Genomic DNA, 17,003 nt, shown 5'->3' with positions numbered 1-17,003 from the left:
GTAATTTTGCACGGCTGACGATTATTTTCATAATAGTCAATTTTCGAAATATTGGGATTTTTTTCTTTTGATCAGTACGTTTAACGTGAAAGTTGTTCCTGGTGTTGCCACCCTTATTTCATTTTTGCTACACAAAAAGTCAAACCAAAAGCCCTTTTTTCAATCAAGGTATAAGAAAAATGTATTATTATCAAAAGGCCTCGTCACCATCTTCCATGGGTGCATATTTTGGTGTAATTGCTTAAGAGAAAATTATTAGATTTTTTTAGGGAGACCAACAAAAATTGACTGCTGGACTTGAGTCCCAAAGAACTCAACTCTCAAGTTAACCATTCTCAGACTTAACTCAACTGAAGTTCAGAATAATAATTATGGGAATCTGGTACCCAGTAATAATGAGAAATTATCTGTAAAATAAAGCACAATCCATATCAAAATGATGTCAACAAAACCAATTGAAAAAATTGTAGTATTAAAGAGCTACTTAGGGTGTTGCGGAGACTATGGAACACTGCACCACCTAGTGGCACTAGGGTCCTACAATACACACATTTACCGGCATATTTATGAGAATGGAAACAAATGCCCAAATCTCTTGTTCAGAAAATATGAACTGAAATTAATAAGAAAAGAGTGAAAAGAAAAAAATCAACATACAAAATTAAGCAACTCCGACAATATAACACTATCATTAAACACTTTGTTACTGAATTTCTTTACAAAGAATTCGTATTGAAGTGTATGAAAGTGGTGTTACAACAATCAAGCATTTGAGAGCAATTAATATATCATTAAGTGCTTCCTCTCAATTCATGTATTTGAAATTAAGAAATTACTTCTCTCTTCTCATCATGATGAAGTCACTATTAGTAACCGTAAGCATCTTTGTAAGAAACTCAATAAATGAAGTTAAAATACCAACATCAAGCCTGAAGTATTAGCTTTTACAAAGGGAGACCAATAAAATCAGTGAAGATTTCAGAAATATTTTCCACACACGTGAAAAACAAAAAAGAGAATCAAGGTGACAAGGGAGGATTGGTCTTAAACATAAACAGGAAAAACGTTGATCCATCACAATAATTCCTATAAACAGAGATTCAGTCTGAAATTAACCAAAATGGTCTCGTCATCTGGAAATGTAAATTGTTGTAGAATAATGAATTATGACAGGTGATAAAAACAATCAAAAAGGGCAAAAGTTCTTCACAGGTACCAGATTCAAGAAAAATAGAACAATAAGATGGCAAGGGAAAGAGAAAGCCTATCCTTGGCATCATCCTTATAAAAATCTTAACAAAATATTGCCAAATGAATTACTCTTTGATTCTAGCAAGACCTCGGCTAATTTATTTTTCAAAATTCTCATCGTGCAACATTCAAATTCAATTCAATTCAACTCACATTCTTTCTAAATCCTCCTCACTTTATCTTTATCTTTAAAGGTTTTGGGGTTACGCTATTCCAAAGTCCCCTAGAAATGGACCAAAATTGAATTAAGTTTCTGTTGTGCTGTATGAACTTTTGTCTTTTATCAACTTGCTATTATTAAATTTCCTACAACAAAAATTAGGGTACTTTTTGGAGGTGTTTTGCAAAAATTCCAGATACAAAAGGTTTCGTAAATTGAAATGATAAAAATAATCAGAAGATAACTTTTGACTGTTCATACATAAGTTTTACTTTTAACATCATAAAGGCGTGGAATCACTATTATAAAAAAACAGGTTCATTGAATCGAGGTTTCTTCAAAAACTAAGTTAACAAAAATCGTAGGTTACTATCATTCATTCTGTATTGGTCATAGTAGCTTTTAGGTGTTGATTAATCTAAAGCTGAATAAAATTCATCAAGGTTTATTCAAAGCTATGAAGTTTTTCTCAGTACACAGCAGTAGATACAAGGTAACCACACTACAAGGTACAAAAACGAAAACTGAAAGACTCTTGACTTTAAAAATGATAAGAAATTTATACTTCCACTACAAATCATTTATAATTTTCTTGAACCTCTGAAAGCAAATATAATATTTCTAGCAATAAAAATACTCTATGACTTTCAACGTTGGATAAAGCTAGAGAACAGTATCAAAAATTAACCTTTAATACAACTACCTGATATAAAATCTTTGCTTTTCTTCTCATTTAAAAATACACAACGTTAAAACTTACAACACAGTCTAATAACCTGTAACTGACACCAAATGGTTTAAAACTCTCACGTTACAAGCAATAAAATGATATGACAATGATACACATCATTATTATTACTGTATAATACGTATTATTTTCATTCAGTAAAATAATATTATGAGCACTTGAGAGAGGGAGAGAGGGAGAGAGAGAGTATTGTTTTTCTCTATAACCTGATAGACAGTAAAACATTTTAAACATTTTATCATAAGAACGAAAGTAGTCAAAAACAATGGGATGTTAAGATAGTCATTGGTTCAATTAAATCACAGTCCAAAAAATTATCCCTATCAGAAAGTCTGATCTTTCTAAAATTTGGGAAAACGACACTCCAAGCTCACAACAAACATAAGTTCATTTTTTGGGTCTCTTGGACTTACTGGGTCTAGATTAGAGTCAGAAGATGGTTCATAGATGATAATTTTAGTACATGATGGATGTGAATTTCATAATATGATGCTGGATAACTACTAATCAATACAATTGAAAATTAAGAAATTTATTGATTAGAAGAATATAATTCTGTTTAGCACTGATTAAAACAAACATGGATTTATGATTTCTAGGGAATGAAATTAAGTTTAATGCAATAAAATAAAATCCACAAAATCACAGTAATCCTAGATTGCTGGAGAAAACAATGTGCCCCTCAACATAAAACTTTTACTAACGAAACAAAATTGGGAAAAATATTTTTATGAAACTGAAAATATTTAAAGTCCCCTGAAAACATTAATGGAATTCCTTCATTTGCGAAGAAAGTAAGTTCCAGTTTTCAAGAGTTATGTGTATACAATAATACATACAACCAATCAACCAATCAAGAAATCAGATCTCACAACTCCAAAACAAATCAACCTTATTTCAAAACTCAAGAGAATATATTTAGAGTGATTTCTTGGATTCTATCTTGCTCTTGTATCTTACACAATACAATAAAAAGTTAAGAGAAATTCTTATTATATCAGAGAAAAGAGTGTGATTAATATATAATTCATGACAAGAAGTTAATTAATGCCTCTCTGAAAAGTCTAAATATAGAACAAAAAGAGCTTTGGAGAAGACATTTACAAAATTATTTCCTCCTTCTTACAATATGTACTATTGTCATATTTTTCAATCAAGTTTGACGATAGAAATATAAATTTTCAGCAAGTGATATAAATAATAACAAAAGAGAACCTTGAATTTGAATTCTTTGAAAAAACCTTTCCTGATGTTTAGAAAACAGAAATATATGGCAAATTTTCAAAACCTTTCTAGTTTGGAACTTTTAAATCTTTTTTGTATTTTTGAGATTTGCAAAATACAAGAAAAAATCAAACGCTTCAAAAAGAAAATTCTTGTTTTATCCCAAGTGAGTTTGAAATAAAGGTTGCATCAAATGGTAAATAAATTGAAATAAAAAAAGCTTCATAAAAAGCAAAGATGCTTAACTACTTAACACCTACCCCTTCTTATTCCATCCTGACAAAAAAACAATGCTAGCTAATACATTGAAGTTTATGATGAACGTTTTCGTCCATAGCAGTATTTTATTCGTTGTACTCAAATTCAACATTTTAAGCTTTAGCTAGTGCTTGACTGTTTACTTCTAGCTTGACAAACTTGTAAAGATGTTGATACATTATTCACAAAAAAATTTCCACTAGGTGTATTTAACAGGCCAAATTCTAGAAAACAGGCTAGGATCTAGTTGACACAAAAAGGGTTTTAATGTTTTTCCATTGAAAAAGTTTGTTTTTACTATTCCTCTTTGCAATTAAACATTGAGCGTTCTATAACCAGTGATCAATTGAACATAAAAAGTATGAAGAATGGTCTGTTTGCAGATAGACATACCAAGGAATAATTAAACTAAGTTATTTCAAAGCTGAACTTATAAAAAGAAATGGAAACAATGCAAAAACACCAAACCATGAAAAACTAAACATACCTTCACAATCTCAGAATCTAAACTTATTTTAAAAACAAAATCCTTAACTAAAAATGTCAAAATAGCAAACAGTCTATTTCAAAACAGTTCATTGAGAGAGATATGAACAAGATGATTTATAAAAACCAACACAACACAGTTAAGTATATTATAGGAACATTTTCAACTGCATCTTGACACTATTATTTGAAAAAGGACAGGTTTTCATGAGCTATTTTGGTTCTATCATTTGAAAAACTTTCTTGTAAACTTTACTAAAATGGTAAAGACAAGTCTTCTGGGAGAAGATTCCTTTCCAAACTTTTAAAACGCAGACAATGACATTGTCATATTCTTATGCTTGACTTGTGAAACATACTGTTTTCAATCACAGTAAAAGATAAAGATAATATGTGAAACACTGAAGCGAGGTTCACAAAGTATAAAATTATGTCATGACTTAAAATAATCCGACTTTTGATGTAAAAAAACAAGACTTTGTTTTAGGGGTCTGTCTAGACAGTGAGGTCTGAGGATTTTGAGACATGAGATTGAGATTGAACTCAGCACTTCCTTTAACAAAGATAAGTGTTCGGGTTGTTCCTTATAAAATCAACATTGTAAAAGAAAGACATGGTTCTGGACAAGGCTACTAGTACTAATTGATACTTTAAGTAACTATTAACAATTTGAAGAAATTTGAAGTTTTTTAAAAACATAACCCCGTGCAAGATGGGTAATTTCATTCCTTTAAATTACTGATCCAGATGGATATATTTGCAATTGAAATCATTTGGCAGTGTGATTAGATCATATGCAAGAATTCAAGAGGTGTGGTGTTTTGGGAAATAATCTTTGTCCAAAAAGCATGAAAGGTCAGAAAAAGTGTTTCAGCCAAAGTGTTTTCAGGGTTTTTGGGACTTTTTTGACATGAAAGGTTCAAGCTCTTATTACCCTCTGTCTTTATGTGAAAAATCAGAAAAAACTAAAGAAGCAATTTCACTCCATTTCACTTCTTTAGGCACTTTCAGGCTTTTAGACATTACAATTTCGCATCATTATGTAAAAAATACAAAACTAATCATACAAAATGCTCATTTCCCCTGAAGATGACAAATGGAATCTCCAAAAATAAGAAATCAGATTGTTAAGACCAAAAAAGATTTCTGGAAAAACACAGCTTCAGCCACTCTTTAGAGAACCTTGCCCTTTGTCTTTATGCAAAAAATCAATGTAAACAACAATGTAATTTCACACAAGTCGAAAAAAAACCACTTTTAGGCAGTTTTTTGCCAAAACTTTCTTTAACTTGAAGGACCTTTGAGGTAGGTCCAACAAGTCCAGTGTCAATAATTATTGCAATTTAAAAACCTACACACACTGGACAGTTTTATCCAGCAAAGGACAAAATCAGTAACAGTGCGTTTTAATGTCCATATTTGCCAATTTCAAAATCAAGTTAGGGGGGGGGTCACATTGAAAAATTAAAGGATGATTTAAATATTGGGGTTTCCTCAGAATCGAAAAAATTAAAGCAGAGGGCAGCAACATAAAAGGGATGAGAAATAAATTATAAAAAGTAAAAATCAGGCTACTATTTTCAGTGCTCTTGACAATCTTAACCCTGCTTCCATAGTGGATAGTAAACTTAAGATAGAATTTGTCAAACCAAGTTTATTGTTGTCGAACTTTGACAAACAGTGTTTTTGACAATTTTGTTTTCTTGTTATCGAACTTTGTCAAACGTATGTTTAGTCAGGGATTTTTCAGGCTAGCTCTAAAGCTCTAAAACAGCATCTAGTAACATGAAAACCAGAATACGATTTTTTGATGGGAATCAAAACTATAAGTGCACTCACCAACATCAATTTGTCAGATCTTACAAAATTAATAACAACACTGTCATCTTTTGACAATCAAACAAAGGATTCTTTGTCAAGAACCTTGTAAACATTCCAACAACTGCCCACAAAATGATCTGCTTCAGCTAAGTTCTACCATTTTGTACGCGGTTTGAGGAGACGTCCTATTGAATAACAAATTACTCCACATAAATTACTTTCCCTCAGCTGCTGTGGAGTAATTAGTTTTCAATCAGTAATGTTTGTATAGAGCAATCTAGACCAACTGAAGTATATTTAGATGCAAACCTTTGCAGGTTTTGAAAGACTTAGAGTTCCATAACTAGAAAATCAAGTTTGTAGTTTTCTTATAAAAAATACACACTTCAAACTCAAACTTTAGTGTCCAATAATTACCCCAAGATTAAGATTTGACTACGGGGTAAATACAGTATGGGACACACTTTTTAGAGACAAGGTGCCTGACAAGGTGTTTGATAATGAGACTATTATAATTTCAAACCATAGTATCTTGATCTAAGAATTCAGTCAAAATATAATCAAAGTGATTGCAGCTCTTCCTGACACTAAAGCATGAAAAGTTCTGTCAACTTACTGCTCTAACTTGGGACTATCTGGCAAAACATGGGACGGCAATTTGGCCACCATTTCACCGAACCTCAAAAGTCATTTGATTTGAGTCAATGCGAACGAGAAATTATAAAATACACAATTTCTCTTTTGCACTTTCGTAGGCTTTTAAATTGAAATATGAAAAAAATTCACAGTGGAACACACACCAGTGTCTGGAACGAAGACCAAATTAGTCGCAAAACAATGGAGCGTTTGACATCACTCACGCGGCAAGTTACACACTCGTTATTTGTTAATCCCATCAGGTGATGGGCGGCTAAGCAGCGGGTGTTCTATTATTCTCCAATTGGCGTCTGGTCATTTTGAATGAAAACAAAAAAGTTAAAAAGGGCACGCTATCAGTGAAAGTTATCGTGACATGTTATGACAGAAAGTATGATTGATAAACCTGGTGGAGTTATCAAAACAAATTTGTTGTCAAAGAGATTTAAACAGTAAGTGAAAATACAGGCCAGATATCATTCAGTCCCATGCTTTGACCAATCGTCACAAGTTAGAGCAGTTGACAGTTCCTTACGAAAATTGATTTTTATGGTGACATGTGAAATTTTTGTTGAAATTTCAAAAGTATATGTTAGAATAATCTAACTAGACATTTTCTAGCAGCTAGAGAATGACTTATCTCCAAAATCCTCTCCATCTGAATCCAAATTTATAATAATAAACACTGTTTTTAGGGGTGAACGGTGTATTTACCCCTTCATTTTAACTGTCCCATAATTACAGTACACCAGTTGATGACTATCAGTGCGTAACAAAGTGCAATATTGCGATGACACGGAAACGCTTCAAAACACCAGCTTTTTTTTAGTTTTGTCTCGATTACCCAAACGCTGCAATCTCGCGTAGGCTTAAGGCTCAAGACTAGAACCCCCAATACGAGACATTTGGCTGACTGAAAAAAAATTATAAATCATCAATAATTTTTTTTCGGTTGTGCTTGGTTTAAAAAAAAAAGAAGATGAAAAGTAAGTTACCATTGATCCTGCGAGCAAAAAGAGGTATTCCGACTAGTCTACGAAAATGTGCCCGCGCGCAGCGAATAGAATATCTCGCAAATTAATAATATGCATAAAATTGACAAATTCCTTTCTTTTTTATTCTTAGGTGACGTCATCATCGATCCTGACTTGACAGTAAGAACAATGGAGAAACCAAATTTGGCAATGCATAATTATTACGAACGGCCGAGAAAATTCGTGTGACGCAAAAATTGCGCAATAAACGAAGCGCTGGAAAAACGCCCACTGAAAATTGAAACTAGGAATTTATTGAATATTTCACAAATGAAGTATCAAACGTTTTGTTTTTTGTACTTATTATAAATTCATAGTTTTTAAATACTATTTTTTGAAAGTCAAAGGACAATCAAGGTGAATTTATGATAATTGGGTGGATATTAGGCGGACAGGTGTTTTGCACGTTCCGCAAGATCGAAAATTAGACGAGACTAAAAGACGGGGGCGTTTTAGTACGTAATATTTTAAAATTCATCATTTTGTTATTTTTATTTTTCGCGAATGCAAAGTGAATTTTTGTATTTTTGAATTAAGGAAATATATAATGTAATATATTATTTAATTGTCAATGCCAAAAGATACCGGGTGACCCACGAAAAAGTTCAGACGTTTCCCGACGTCTTGAGGCCGAAAAAATGTCTCAAAGTGCTTGGAGTTTTGATATTTAGAAAGTAGATATCCTAACTTAAAACTTGAGCTATCCCTTTTTAAATTTGACCAACTTGTTCTCTGCTTATGAGCTTTTAAAGTCAAAATTCACTTTACGGAAAGTGTAAAAAACACGTAAAAAAGGGGTATCAAATTTGGTATTTTTAGACGTTTTTGATATACAGTTTTTGAAAAAAATCTATGAAGGCGCCAATTTTTATAAAAACTAGTCTTGTTTTAAACAAAAATTACTTTCAAAGGTGTTTTTATTAATTATTAATGTCATAAAACTCGTTAAATAAGTCAATTTGTAAGTGATTTTCTAATTGATTGTATCAATTTAATACCTCTTTTTTACGTGTTTTTTACACTTTTCGAAAAGTGAATTTTGACTTTAAAAAAGCTCATAAGTAGAGAACAAGTTGGTCAAATTTAAAAAATGATGGCTCAAATTTTAAGTTAGGATATCTGCTTTCTAAATATCAAAACTCCAAGCACTTTGGGACATTTATTCGGCCTCAAGACGTCGGGAAACGTCTGAACTTTTTCGTGGGTCACCTGATATTTCTTTTAAAGAATAACCTGCTGTGTTGCTTCGACACTTACCCCCGGATTGTTTTAGTAGGCACTTCAGTCACGTGACTAAAAACCGCGTATATGTTGTACCCGACTGACCAAAACAGTAATTACATAAATTATTGTGGAAGTGAATGGAAGTGAACACTTGAAACGAATGTTTGGAAAATCAAAAAGACAACTTTTGTAAGGATGTTGAGTTTTGTGTATATCCCACTTTGTGATGCACTGACTATATACTTCTCGTAGCCCAATATTTTTCATATAGACCTTTTTTTAAAGGGGCGACCCTGTTGAATAATTAAGGAGTCCAGCATAAAAACAATGATACAGTCATGCATAATAACTGTATCATGGATATTGTAATGATTATGCATGGCTATATCATTGTTTTTCTGCTGGACTACATAATTATTCAACTGGGTGGCCTCTTAAAAAAAAGGTCTATTGGATGAGACTACGTCCAAATAAATGGTTTATTATCCGTTCATCGCTAAAATATTTCTTTTTTTCAAACATAGTTTCAATTTATAAGCTCGTAAATCTGGTTTCTTGGTAGTTTTTTATTTAAAAGTCTTATTTTTATTTTGTGACGTAACGTCAACATGGTATCAGCCCCCCAGAAATCTGAATGGCACCTAGGCCAGGTTAGTAGTGGGGGGCTAATGCCTTGCAATTCTTTGGGGTTACCTATTCATTAAGGGTACCTAGCTGTCTTGATGGAGGCTCTGGGGTATTATATTTTCCAAATCTAATATTTCAAAATATTTCAAATTATTGAATTCTTTTACCCCAGCACCTAGTTTCCCATCCAATTTCAGTTAGGAACATTTGGCGAGTTCCTGTACACGGCCGCAATCAAAAAAATCATAACGTCACTCAATAAAAAATGGCGTTCGTGTCTTTTCGCACTTTTTTTAGCCTAGATGATGTAGCAAACATAGTAAGTATAAGCACACTGTGCTTTTAATTGGCTGACAATTTCTTTTGCGTCGGAAAAACTTTTTCAAACTTTTAGCGATGATTGACCAAACTGTTACAATGAAAATTATCCAGCGCATTTTTTATCTTCTTACCTTCTTCATCTTTAATGAAGCACTCAAAGTTTACTGAAAGTAAGCACATATAAGATATTCTTATAATTAATGATATTCATTTAAACACGCTTCGTTAAGCGCTGCGGTGGAGCGCATGACGTAACTCGCGCGGCAACTAACTCGCCTTCTGTTGGAAGATCATATTGGGCGTTTTGGCGTTACCACCCTCGAAACAGCGAGCGCCTTTGTCTTTCCGCAACTCTTTCCACCATTTTAGATGGCCTTAACAATAGATCCAAAAGGGCGCCATAATCTTGGAAGATAATTTGTTTTGGTCTCCGGCTTTGGGAAGTAGCAATGTTTTTGGTTGTTTTCGATGGAAAATGGTAAGAAACTTAAGTTTACAAGTGTCATTTAGTTTTTGCTGGCTTATAGAATGGCAGGATCCTGGATGTTTTCCCTAACTGAATTTTTCTTTCGTTTCCCATCACGCCATCTTTTGCTATATTTTTCTAATGTGATTGTTTTGATTTACAGCCGCCATCTTTATAGCATAACAACAAAGCTTATTAGCAGGCGTTCATGCGTCAGCATGATTTTACTTTAGGAATGACAAAAGAACAAAAAGTGTCAATTCAAAGAAATTATCTGCTGAATAGGGGTACCTAACTCAAAGCAATTTTTCAAGGGGACCTAAATTGCTGGGGGCACCATACTAAATGGGGGCACCTGAAAAGTGGGCTGAAACCATGGTAACGTCAAAAAGAAGATGCTCAATTGTCATTGAACTCGTTGTGTGACGTCAATTTTTGAAATATATAGCCTCCATGGAAGCTATATATTCGAAAATATTGGACAACAAAGAAGCCAATCAAATGTCGCTATTTACTCGCGTCGGATAATAAAAACTAATATAAACCAGCCGAGGCTGGAAGGTCAGCCAATAGAGCTTAGCTAGATAGCTTTAATAAGTGGGTTAACAGATGTAAGAGATGCACTGAAACAGAGTAGACTAAATATGTTGAATAATGTACAAAATGTGAAACATTTGATAACTTGATTTAAAATTATGTAAAACAAGCCTGAGAGCTCCTCCAACCCCCCCCCCACGAGAAGCTCAAAGTATACTTCTCTTTAGCATTGTCCATATAGTACGTACGCAAAGATTTTCCAAATATTAGACACCCCCTTGTACGCAGAGAACAATAGAAATGACTTTGTTTAAACAATAGATGTACGCTTTTGCTGAACCCCCTCCCGGGGGGGGGTACTACCCTTGTCGACCGACGGGGGTGCTCCGCCAAGGTTCGAAAAATGGACCCTACGTGGGACTCGAAATTTGCGAAAAAAGTGACCCTGAATGGGACTGAAATTCCAAAATTTTCGACTTTTTCCCCAAATTCTCCAAAAATAGGCACCCTACGAGGGACTGATTTTTCTATTTTCGTGTTTTGGCGACCCTACCAGGGACTCGTGGAGGTTAACAAAGGTACCCTGACCAGCGGAGCATCCCCGTAACCCATTTTACCCTAGTACCCCCCCCAACGGGACCCCCTCTCCCCCTTCACTGTGTACGTACTATATGGATGGTCAGTCTGGGTAAATAAATTTTGTCGTCAAGTTACACAACATGCACACAACCTATTGTAAAACATCTTGTGTTATTACTGACCTCGACGCACGCTCCACCAAAGGAGCTTTTCTTTGTGTTTAATTGCTGCTGAATTGACGTCATTTTCTCAAATGACATGCGGAATTTTGTTTACATTTAAAATGAATAGTTTATTTGATACACGTATTAATTCCCAAATGACTTACAAGAATTTGTTTGTAATTTATCTAGTCATTAGGGATTTCTAGCTTATCTAGAAATCCCTCTTATTTCTTTTGTATGATTGTATTCCCTAATGACATTGTTAGATATTTTGACATGTTGATATGCTATAAAAGCTGTGGAAATTTTCATTTAATCAGAGAAGGTTGTGAGGGTAGCTCACGCCACATTTTGAAATGGTTTTTTAACATAGTCGAACGTGCGCAACGCACTGGGCTCAACTTCAGTGGCTTCAAATCATTCATAGGCCCAATTGTAGACCATCAGATATTCACCCAATGAACAAGTGTGCCAAATTTCAACCAAATCCGATCATTTTGGAGGCCTGTAGACTGCTCCAAAGCTTTAGCCTCGTTTTGGCAAAAAACTCGTTCCCAGGCCCCAAAAATCAAAATTTTTGAAAAATGCAAAAAGCACCCCAAGATATTCACCCAAGGAACAAGTGTGCAAAGTTTCAGCCAAATCGAACAATTTTTGAAGTCTCCAGGCTGCCCCAAAGTTTTAGCCTCCTTTTGGCGAAAAACTCGTGCCCAACTGCTCACATTCAACCACCAAACGATGTCTGTCCCTTGTGAAACTGGAGACCAGATGTCTGTGGATCTGAAGATAGCGAGTCTTCGCAGAAAACGAGGAGGAAAGAAAGGCTCAATAACCAAACGAATCAACTTGATTGAGGAAATCATGAAGATGAATGGCAGTCGTACCAGAATTCGCTCATTGTACGACTCGATGATTCTAGTTTTGGAAGAAGCTCACGTCATCAACCAAAAACTTGAAGATCTTGGTGATGATACAGAAGGATGGATGGATGACATGAAGTTTCAAACCGACAACATCAAATCAAACATCGATGATTATCTTGAACTGCTAAAAGATAATCCCCCTTCGGAAGCTGGTGGATCAGATTGGCTACTTGGGAAATTCCTCCGAATGGACGAAGCACAAAAGGAAATCACCAAGGAGCTTGAGAATTTGGCTCCAATCACAACACAACCGGCAAGCACACTAAACGTATCTGCAACTGGATTTCAACCCAATCCAACATTGCCACTAACAACTATGGTTAATCCATTCGTGACTACCATAGCTCCTACTTGCACAACATTTTCCAATGCATTCGACAAATCGACGTATGTTCAACCACAACGTAGCAGAGTGGATCCATCACCTTTCCAGATTATCAGCACCCCAAAAGAACATGCGGCAAAGGATGCAGTACCGAAGAATCAAACAACTACAGATCACTCATCTATACCAATCAACTCTAACAAGGTCGATGCATGGATAGATGAGCTCGACATCAACAAACCACCGTATCAACTGGCTGGTAATAAAATGGAAGATACACTCGCCACATGGTTTGTACAGCAAGGTCTACCAAGGATCAGAATACCATGGTTTGATGGCACTCCATCAAGCTACGTAGAATTTATAACCAGTTTTAGAGATCTTGTCCACAACCAAGGATATTTGACCACGCTTCAGAAATGCATCTATCTACATCAAGCTGTACGAGGGGAAGTCAAGAGGTCGATCCAAGGCTTCAGAAATGACCATGAAGGCTACGTACTCGCACTCAGAAGAATAAAGTACATGTTTGGTCAACGATCAAGAATTGCAGAGTCTGTCATCACAAAGATTGTCGACTACAAACCAATTGGCAACAGAGATCAAACTTCGCTCACCGAGTTCTACTACACACTAAGTGATTGCCTGGTGACGCTACGAAAACTAAACTATGTTTCCGACCTATACAGCACAGACATCCTTCGACAAGCCTGCACCAAACTTCCGCAGTACCTGCTACATAAATGGGCTGATTATTGTCTTACCCTGAGAAGATCCTGTGAACCAAATCTCACCCACTTGGAAGCCTGGCTTCAAGAAAGGATTCTTGCATCCAAAGACTCTTATCTACCAAGAAAGAATGACGATAGAAAGGATCACAAGGACCGCAAAGATCATAGAGACTTAAGAAATGGACAAGGACAAGGGAAGCAAAATCAATCACATGACAATGGCCATCGATCAAATTGGTCTGGCAAAATGGAGATGGAAAACCAACAGGACAACAAGGAACAAAAACAAAATCCAAAGAAAACAAGTCAAGCAACAAATGCTACATATGCAAGGATGAGCATCAAATTCACAAATGTCCAAAATATGTATCACTGATCAACCAGAACGCTTTGAAATGGCAAAGAAGTTGAATCTTTGCTACAACTGCTTGAAGAAGGATCACTTTACTTCAAAATGCAAATCAAAGAACAATTGTTTCAATGCTGGCTGCGATGAACGTCATCATACCACGCTACATGAATACTTCACTGAACATGTAAAAGAATCGTTCTTAGGAAACACTCAAGTTGTTGAACAATCTGGTACAGTGTATCTATCTGTCGTTCCAGTAAAGCTTCAAGGACTGGATTCTTCATCTATCACTACCTACGCACTTTTGGACACAGGTAGTCAAAGCACTTTGGTCAGAAATGACGTTGCCAAGAAACTCAAACTGAAGAAAAAAGACAAGAAGATCACCATAACAACAATCAATGACATTGGGACAAAAACTAAAGTCAAAGAAACGTCAATGCGTGTCGAAAACAGAGACGATGGAATCGGTGTCAATATTGACCACTGCTATATTGTGCCAAAATCAAGTTTCCACATGCCAAAGCAGCAATATCCTTCAACAATGATGAAAAAAATGAAGGAGGAGAAAGGCATTAAACTACACAATGCTCTTTATGAAGAAATTGGAATTCTCATAGGAGCAAACGTTCCATCCGTCCACATACCCTTGGAAGTCAAGGAAGGAGAAAATTCCGAACCACTGGCTATCAAAACAATCTTTGGATGGACCCTCTTCGGTGCCAGTGGACAACCAGAGACGGTATCAATGAACAGAATTGTTATCGAACCAGAAGCTGATCTCCATCACTGTGTACAAAGAATATGGGATCAAGACTTTATTACAAACCCATCAGACCGTGACGAAGCCCTATCGATAGAGGATAAACGGTGTCACGAAAAGCTGGAATCGGAAACTGTTCTCGCTGATGGAAAGTATCAAGTACCAATGCTTTGGAAGAAAGATGTAACACTTTCAAACAACCGTACTGTGGCCGAGAAAAGATTCCATCAACTTCAAAACAAGCTGAGAAGAGAACCAAACCTTCGAAAGCTTTACGACCAAAGTATGACCAAATATCTTGAGATTGGTTATGCAAGAAAGATGACGTTAGAAGAGGCAGCTACCGCACACCCAAGAACATGGTATCTGCCGCATTATGGCGTCTTCAACCCAAACAAACCAGGCAAAATTCGTCTTGTGTTTGATGCAGCTGCAAAGTTTCAAGGAACGAGCTTAAACGATGCTCTATACACTGGACCAGATCTGCTTAACAATATGCTTGGAGTACTAATGAGATTCAGAACACACCACTTTGCATTTTCCGCAGACATTGAAGGAATGTTCAATCAAGTGAAAGTCAACCAAGAGGACACACAATCATTGAGGTTCCTTTGGAAAGAAGATATTGACTCACCTGATCAACCAGACACCTACCAAATGTTGGTTCATATCATGGGTGCAACATGCTCACCAACGTGTGCCAACTATGCTCTAAAAAGGTGTGCAAGGGATCACTTAGGAGACTTCGACCCAAGCACCATTGAAACAATCTTACGATCGTTCTATGTGGATGACCTATTAAAATCTTCTTCAACCAAGAGAGGAATCCTTAGCGTTGTTAGCTCACTGTATGACCCACTGGGGTTTCTTTCACCTTTCACCACTACTGCAAAGATGATACTACAAGATGTATGGAAAGATGGCACAAATTGGGATGAACCAGTCAACTACGAAATTCAAAGAAAGTGGAACAAATGGCAATCTGGCCTATCCACTATCGACATGTTCAAGTTGGAGAGATGCTACAACATTCCAATATCATCCAAGATTCAACTACATATCTTTGACGATGCATCAGAAAACGCCTATGGTGCAGTTGCTTATCTCAGAACAACCACAGAACCGATCAGCGTTAGCTTTGTATTAGCCAAAGGAAGAGTTGCACCAACAAAACAAGTTCCCCTACCAAGATTGGAATTAAGTGCAGCAACAATTGCAGTACGATTATACAGATTAATCATCAAAGAAATTGACTTGCCAATCGAGGACAGTCATTTTTGGAGTGACTCGACACTGACCCTCCAATACATAACAAATGAAAGGAATCGTTTCAAGACCTTCGTAGCAAACAGAGTCTCAGAAATTCGAGAAGTGACACAACCTACACAATGGCATCACGTTAATGGTGAAGAAAATCCTGGTGACATTACCACAAGAGGAGTCTTCAGCGTAGAAGAACTACTTCATGGAGAAAGTATGGAAACTGACGATTTTTTAAACGCACTCCAACGCTTCATCAGTCGCAGACAGAAACCAAGGAAGCTGCTCTCGGATTGTGGCTCAAACTTTAAAGGTGCGGTAAACGAGCTCAAAGAAGAACTAAGAAAATTGAACCAGCACAAGATTGGGGAATTTTGTTCACTCAGGGAGATTGAATGGCAATTCAACCCTCCATCGGCGCCACACATGGGTGGAGCCTGGGAACGACTAGTTCGAACCGTAAAAACAAGCATGAAATTCACCTTGAAGAATCTAATATTAACCGAATTTCAACTTATGACATTCATAGCTGAAGTGGAAAATATGGTGAACAGTCGTCCGCTAACTCCAATCAGTGAAGATCCTAAAGACTTAGCCCTATTCAACCTAGGCTTTTAGGGGCGGTTCAGAACTAGGGGGGGGCTTTTCCTGTACCACCCCTTAACTTTTGATCTAGTTGGTCTTTTTGGGTGAAATTTGGCACACAAGATCTTTGTCACGTAAGGTAACTTTTGACAAAAAAATTTTTTGATGACGTCACTAATCATGCCCAAGGTGAGCAAAAACCGAAAATTTCCTTTGTTCTTATAAATAGCTATTGTATTCTAACAAAAGCTTTAGAAAAAAGTTGTCTGAGTTTAAAATGCTTATTTTATCCTAAATATTCAATAAATTACGGTTTAAACGATATATTAGACATTAAAAATAAATTTGTATTGGAAAAGTGTCAATTTTTGTGACACCTTACTGTCAGAAATGTCATCATACTCAAGGTGTGAAAATTTTTAGGTGTCAAATTTTTTTTTTATTTTGAAGCTAAATAAAAGTTAGGAATTTACAGAAAATTTCAAGGCAAAAGCTCTATTATTTCAGGAGCTATTACCAATAGTTTGA

General features: G+C 35.7%; 1 protein-coding gene across 1 annotated transcript; it reads left to right on the top strand.

Annotated features, from left to right (window-relative positions):
* Positions 1-13,910: 13,910 nt before the first annotated feature.
* On the top strand, positions 13,911-16,508 carry LOC136815819 (uncharacterized). The gene has a single exon (XM_067072271.1). The coding sequence runs from the start codon at positions 13,911-13,913 to the stop codon at positions 16,506-16,508; it is 2,598 nt and encodes an 865-aa protein (XP_066928372.1).
* Positions 16,509-17,003: the final 495 nt, after the last annotated feature.

This window comes from Clytia hemisphaerica, unplaced genomic scaffold, assembly GCF_902728285.1.
Source record: "Clytia hemisphaerica strain Z4C2 unplaced genomic scaffold, Clytia hemisphaerica genome assembly, whole genome shotgun sequence".
Classification (NCBI taxonomy): Eukaryota; Metazoa; Cnidaria; class Hydrozoa; order Leptothecata; family Clytiidae; genus Clytia; species Clytia hemisphaerica.
Note: the sequence above shows the minus strand (reverse complement) of the source record. Positions and strands in the feature narration are given on the sequence as shown.

Coding starts and splice junctions, on each gene's coding strand:
- LOC136815819 (XM_067072271.1), top strand. CDS start 13,911: ATGGCAAAGAAGTTGAATCTTTGCTACAACTGCTTGAAGAAGGATCAC.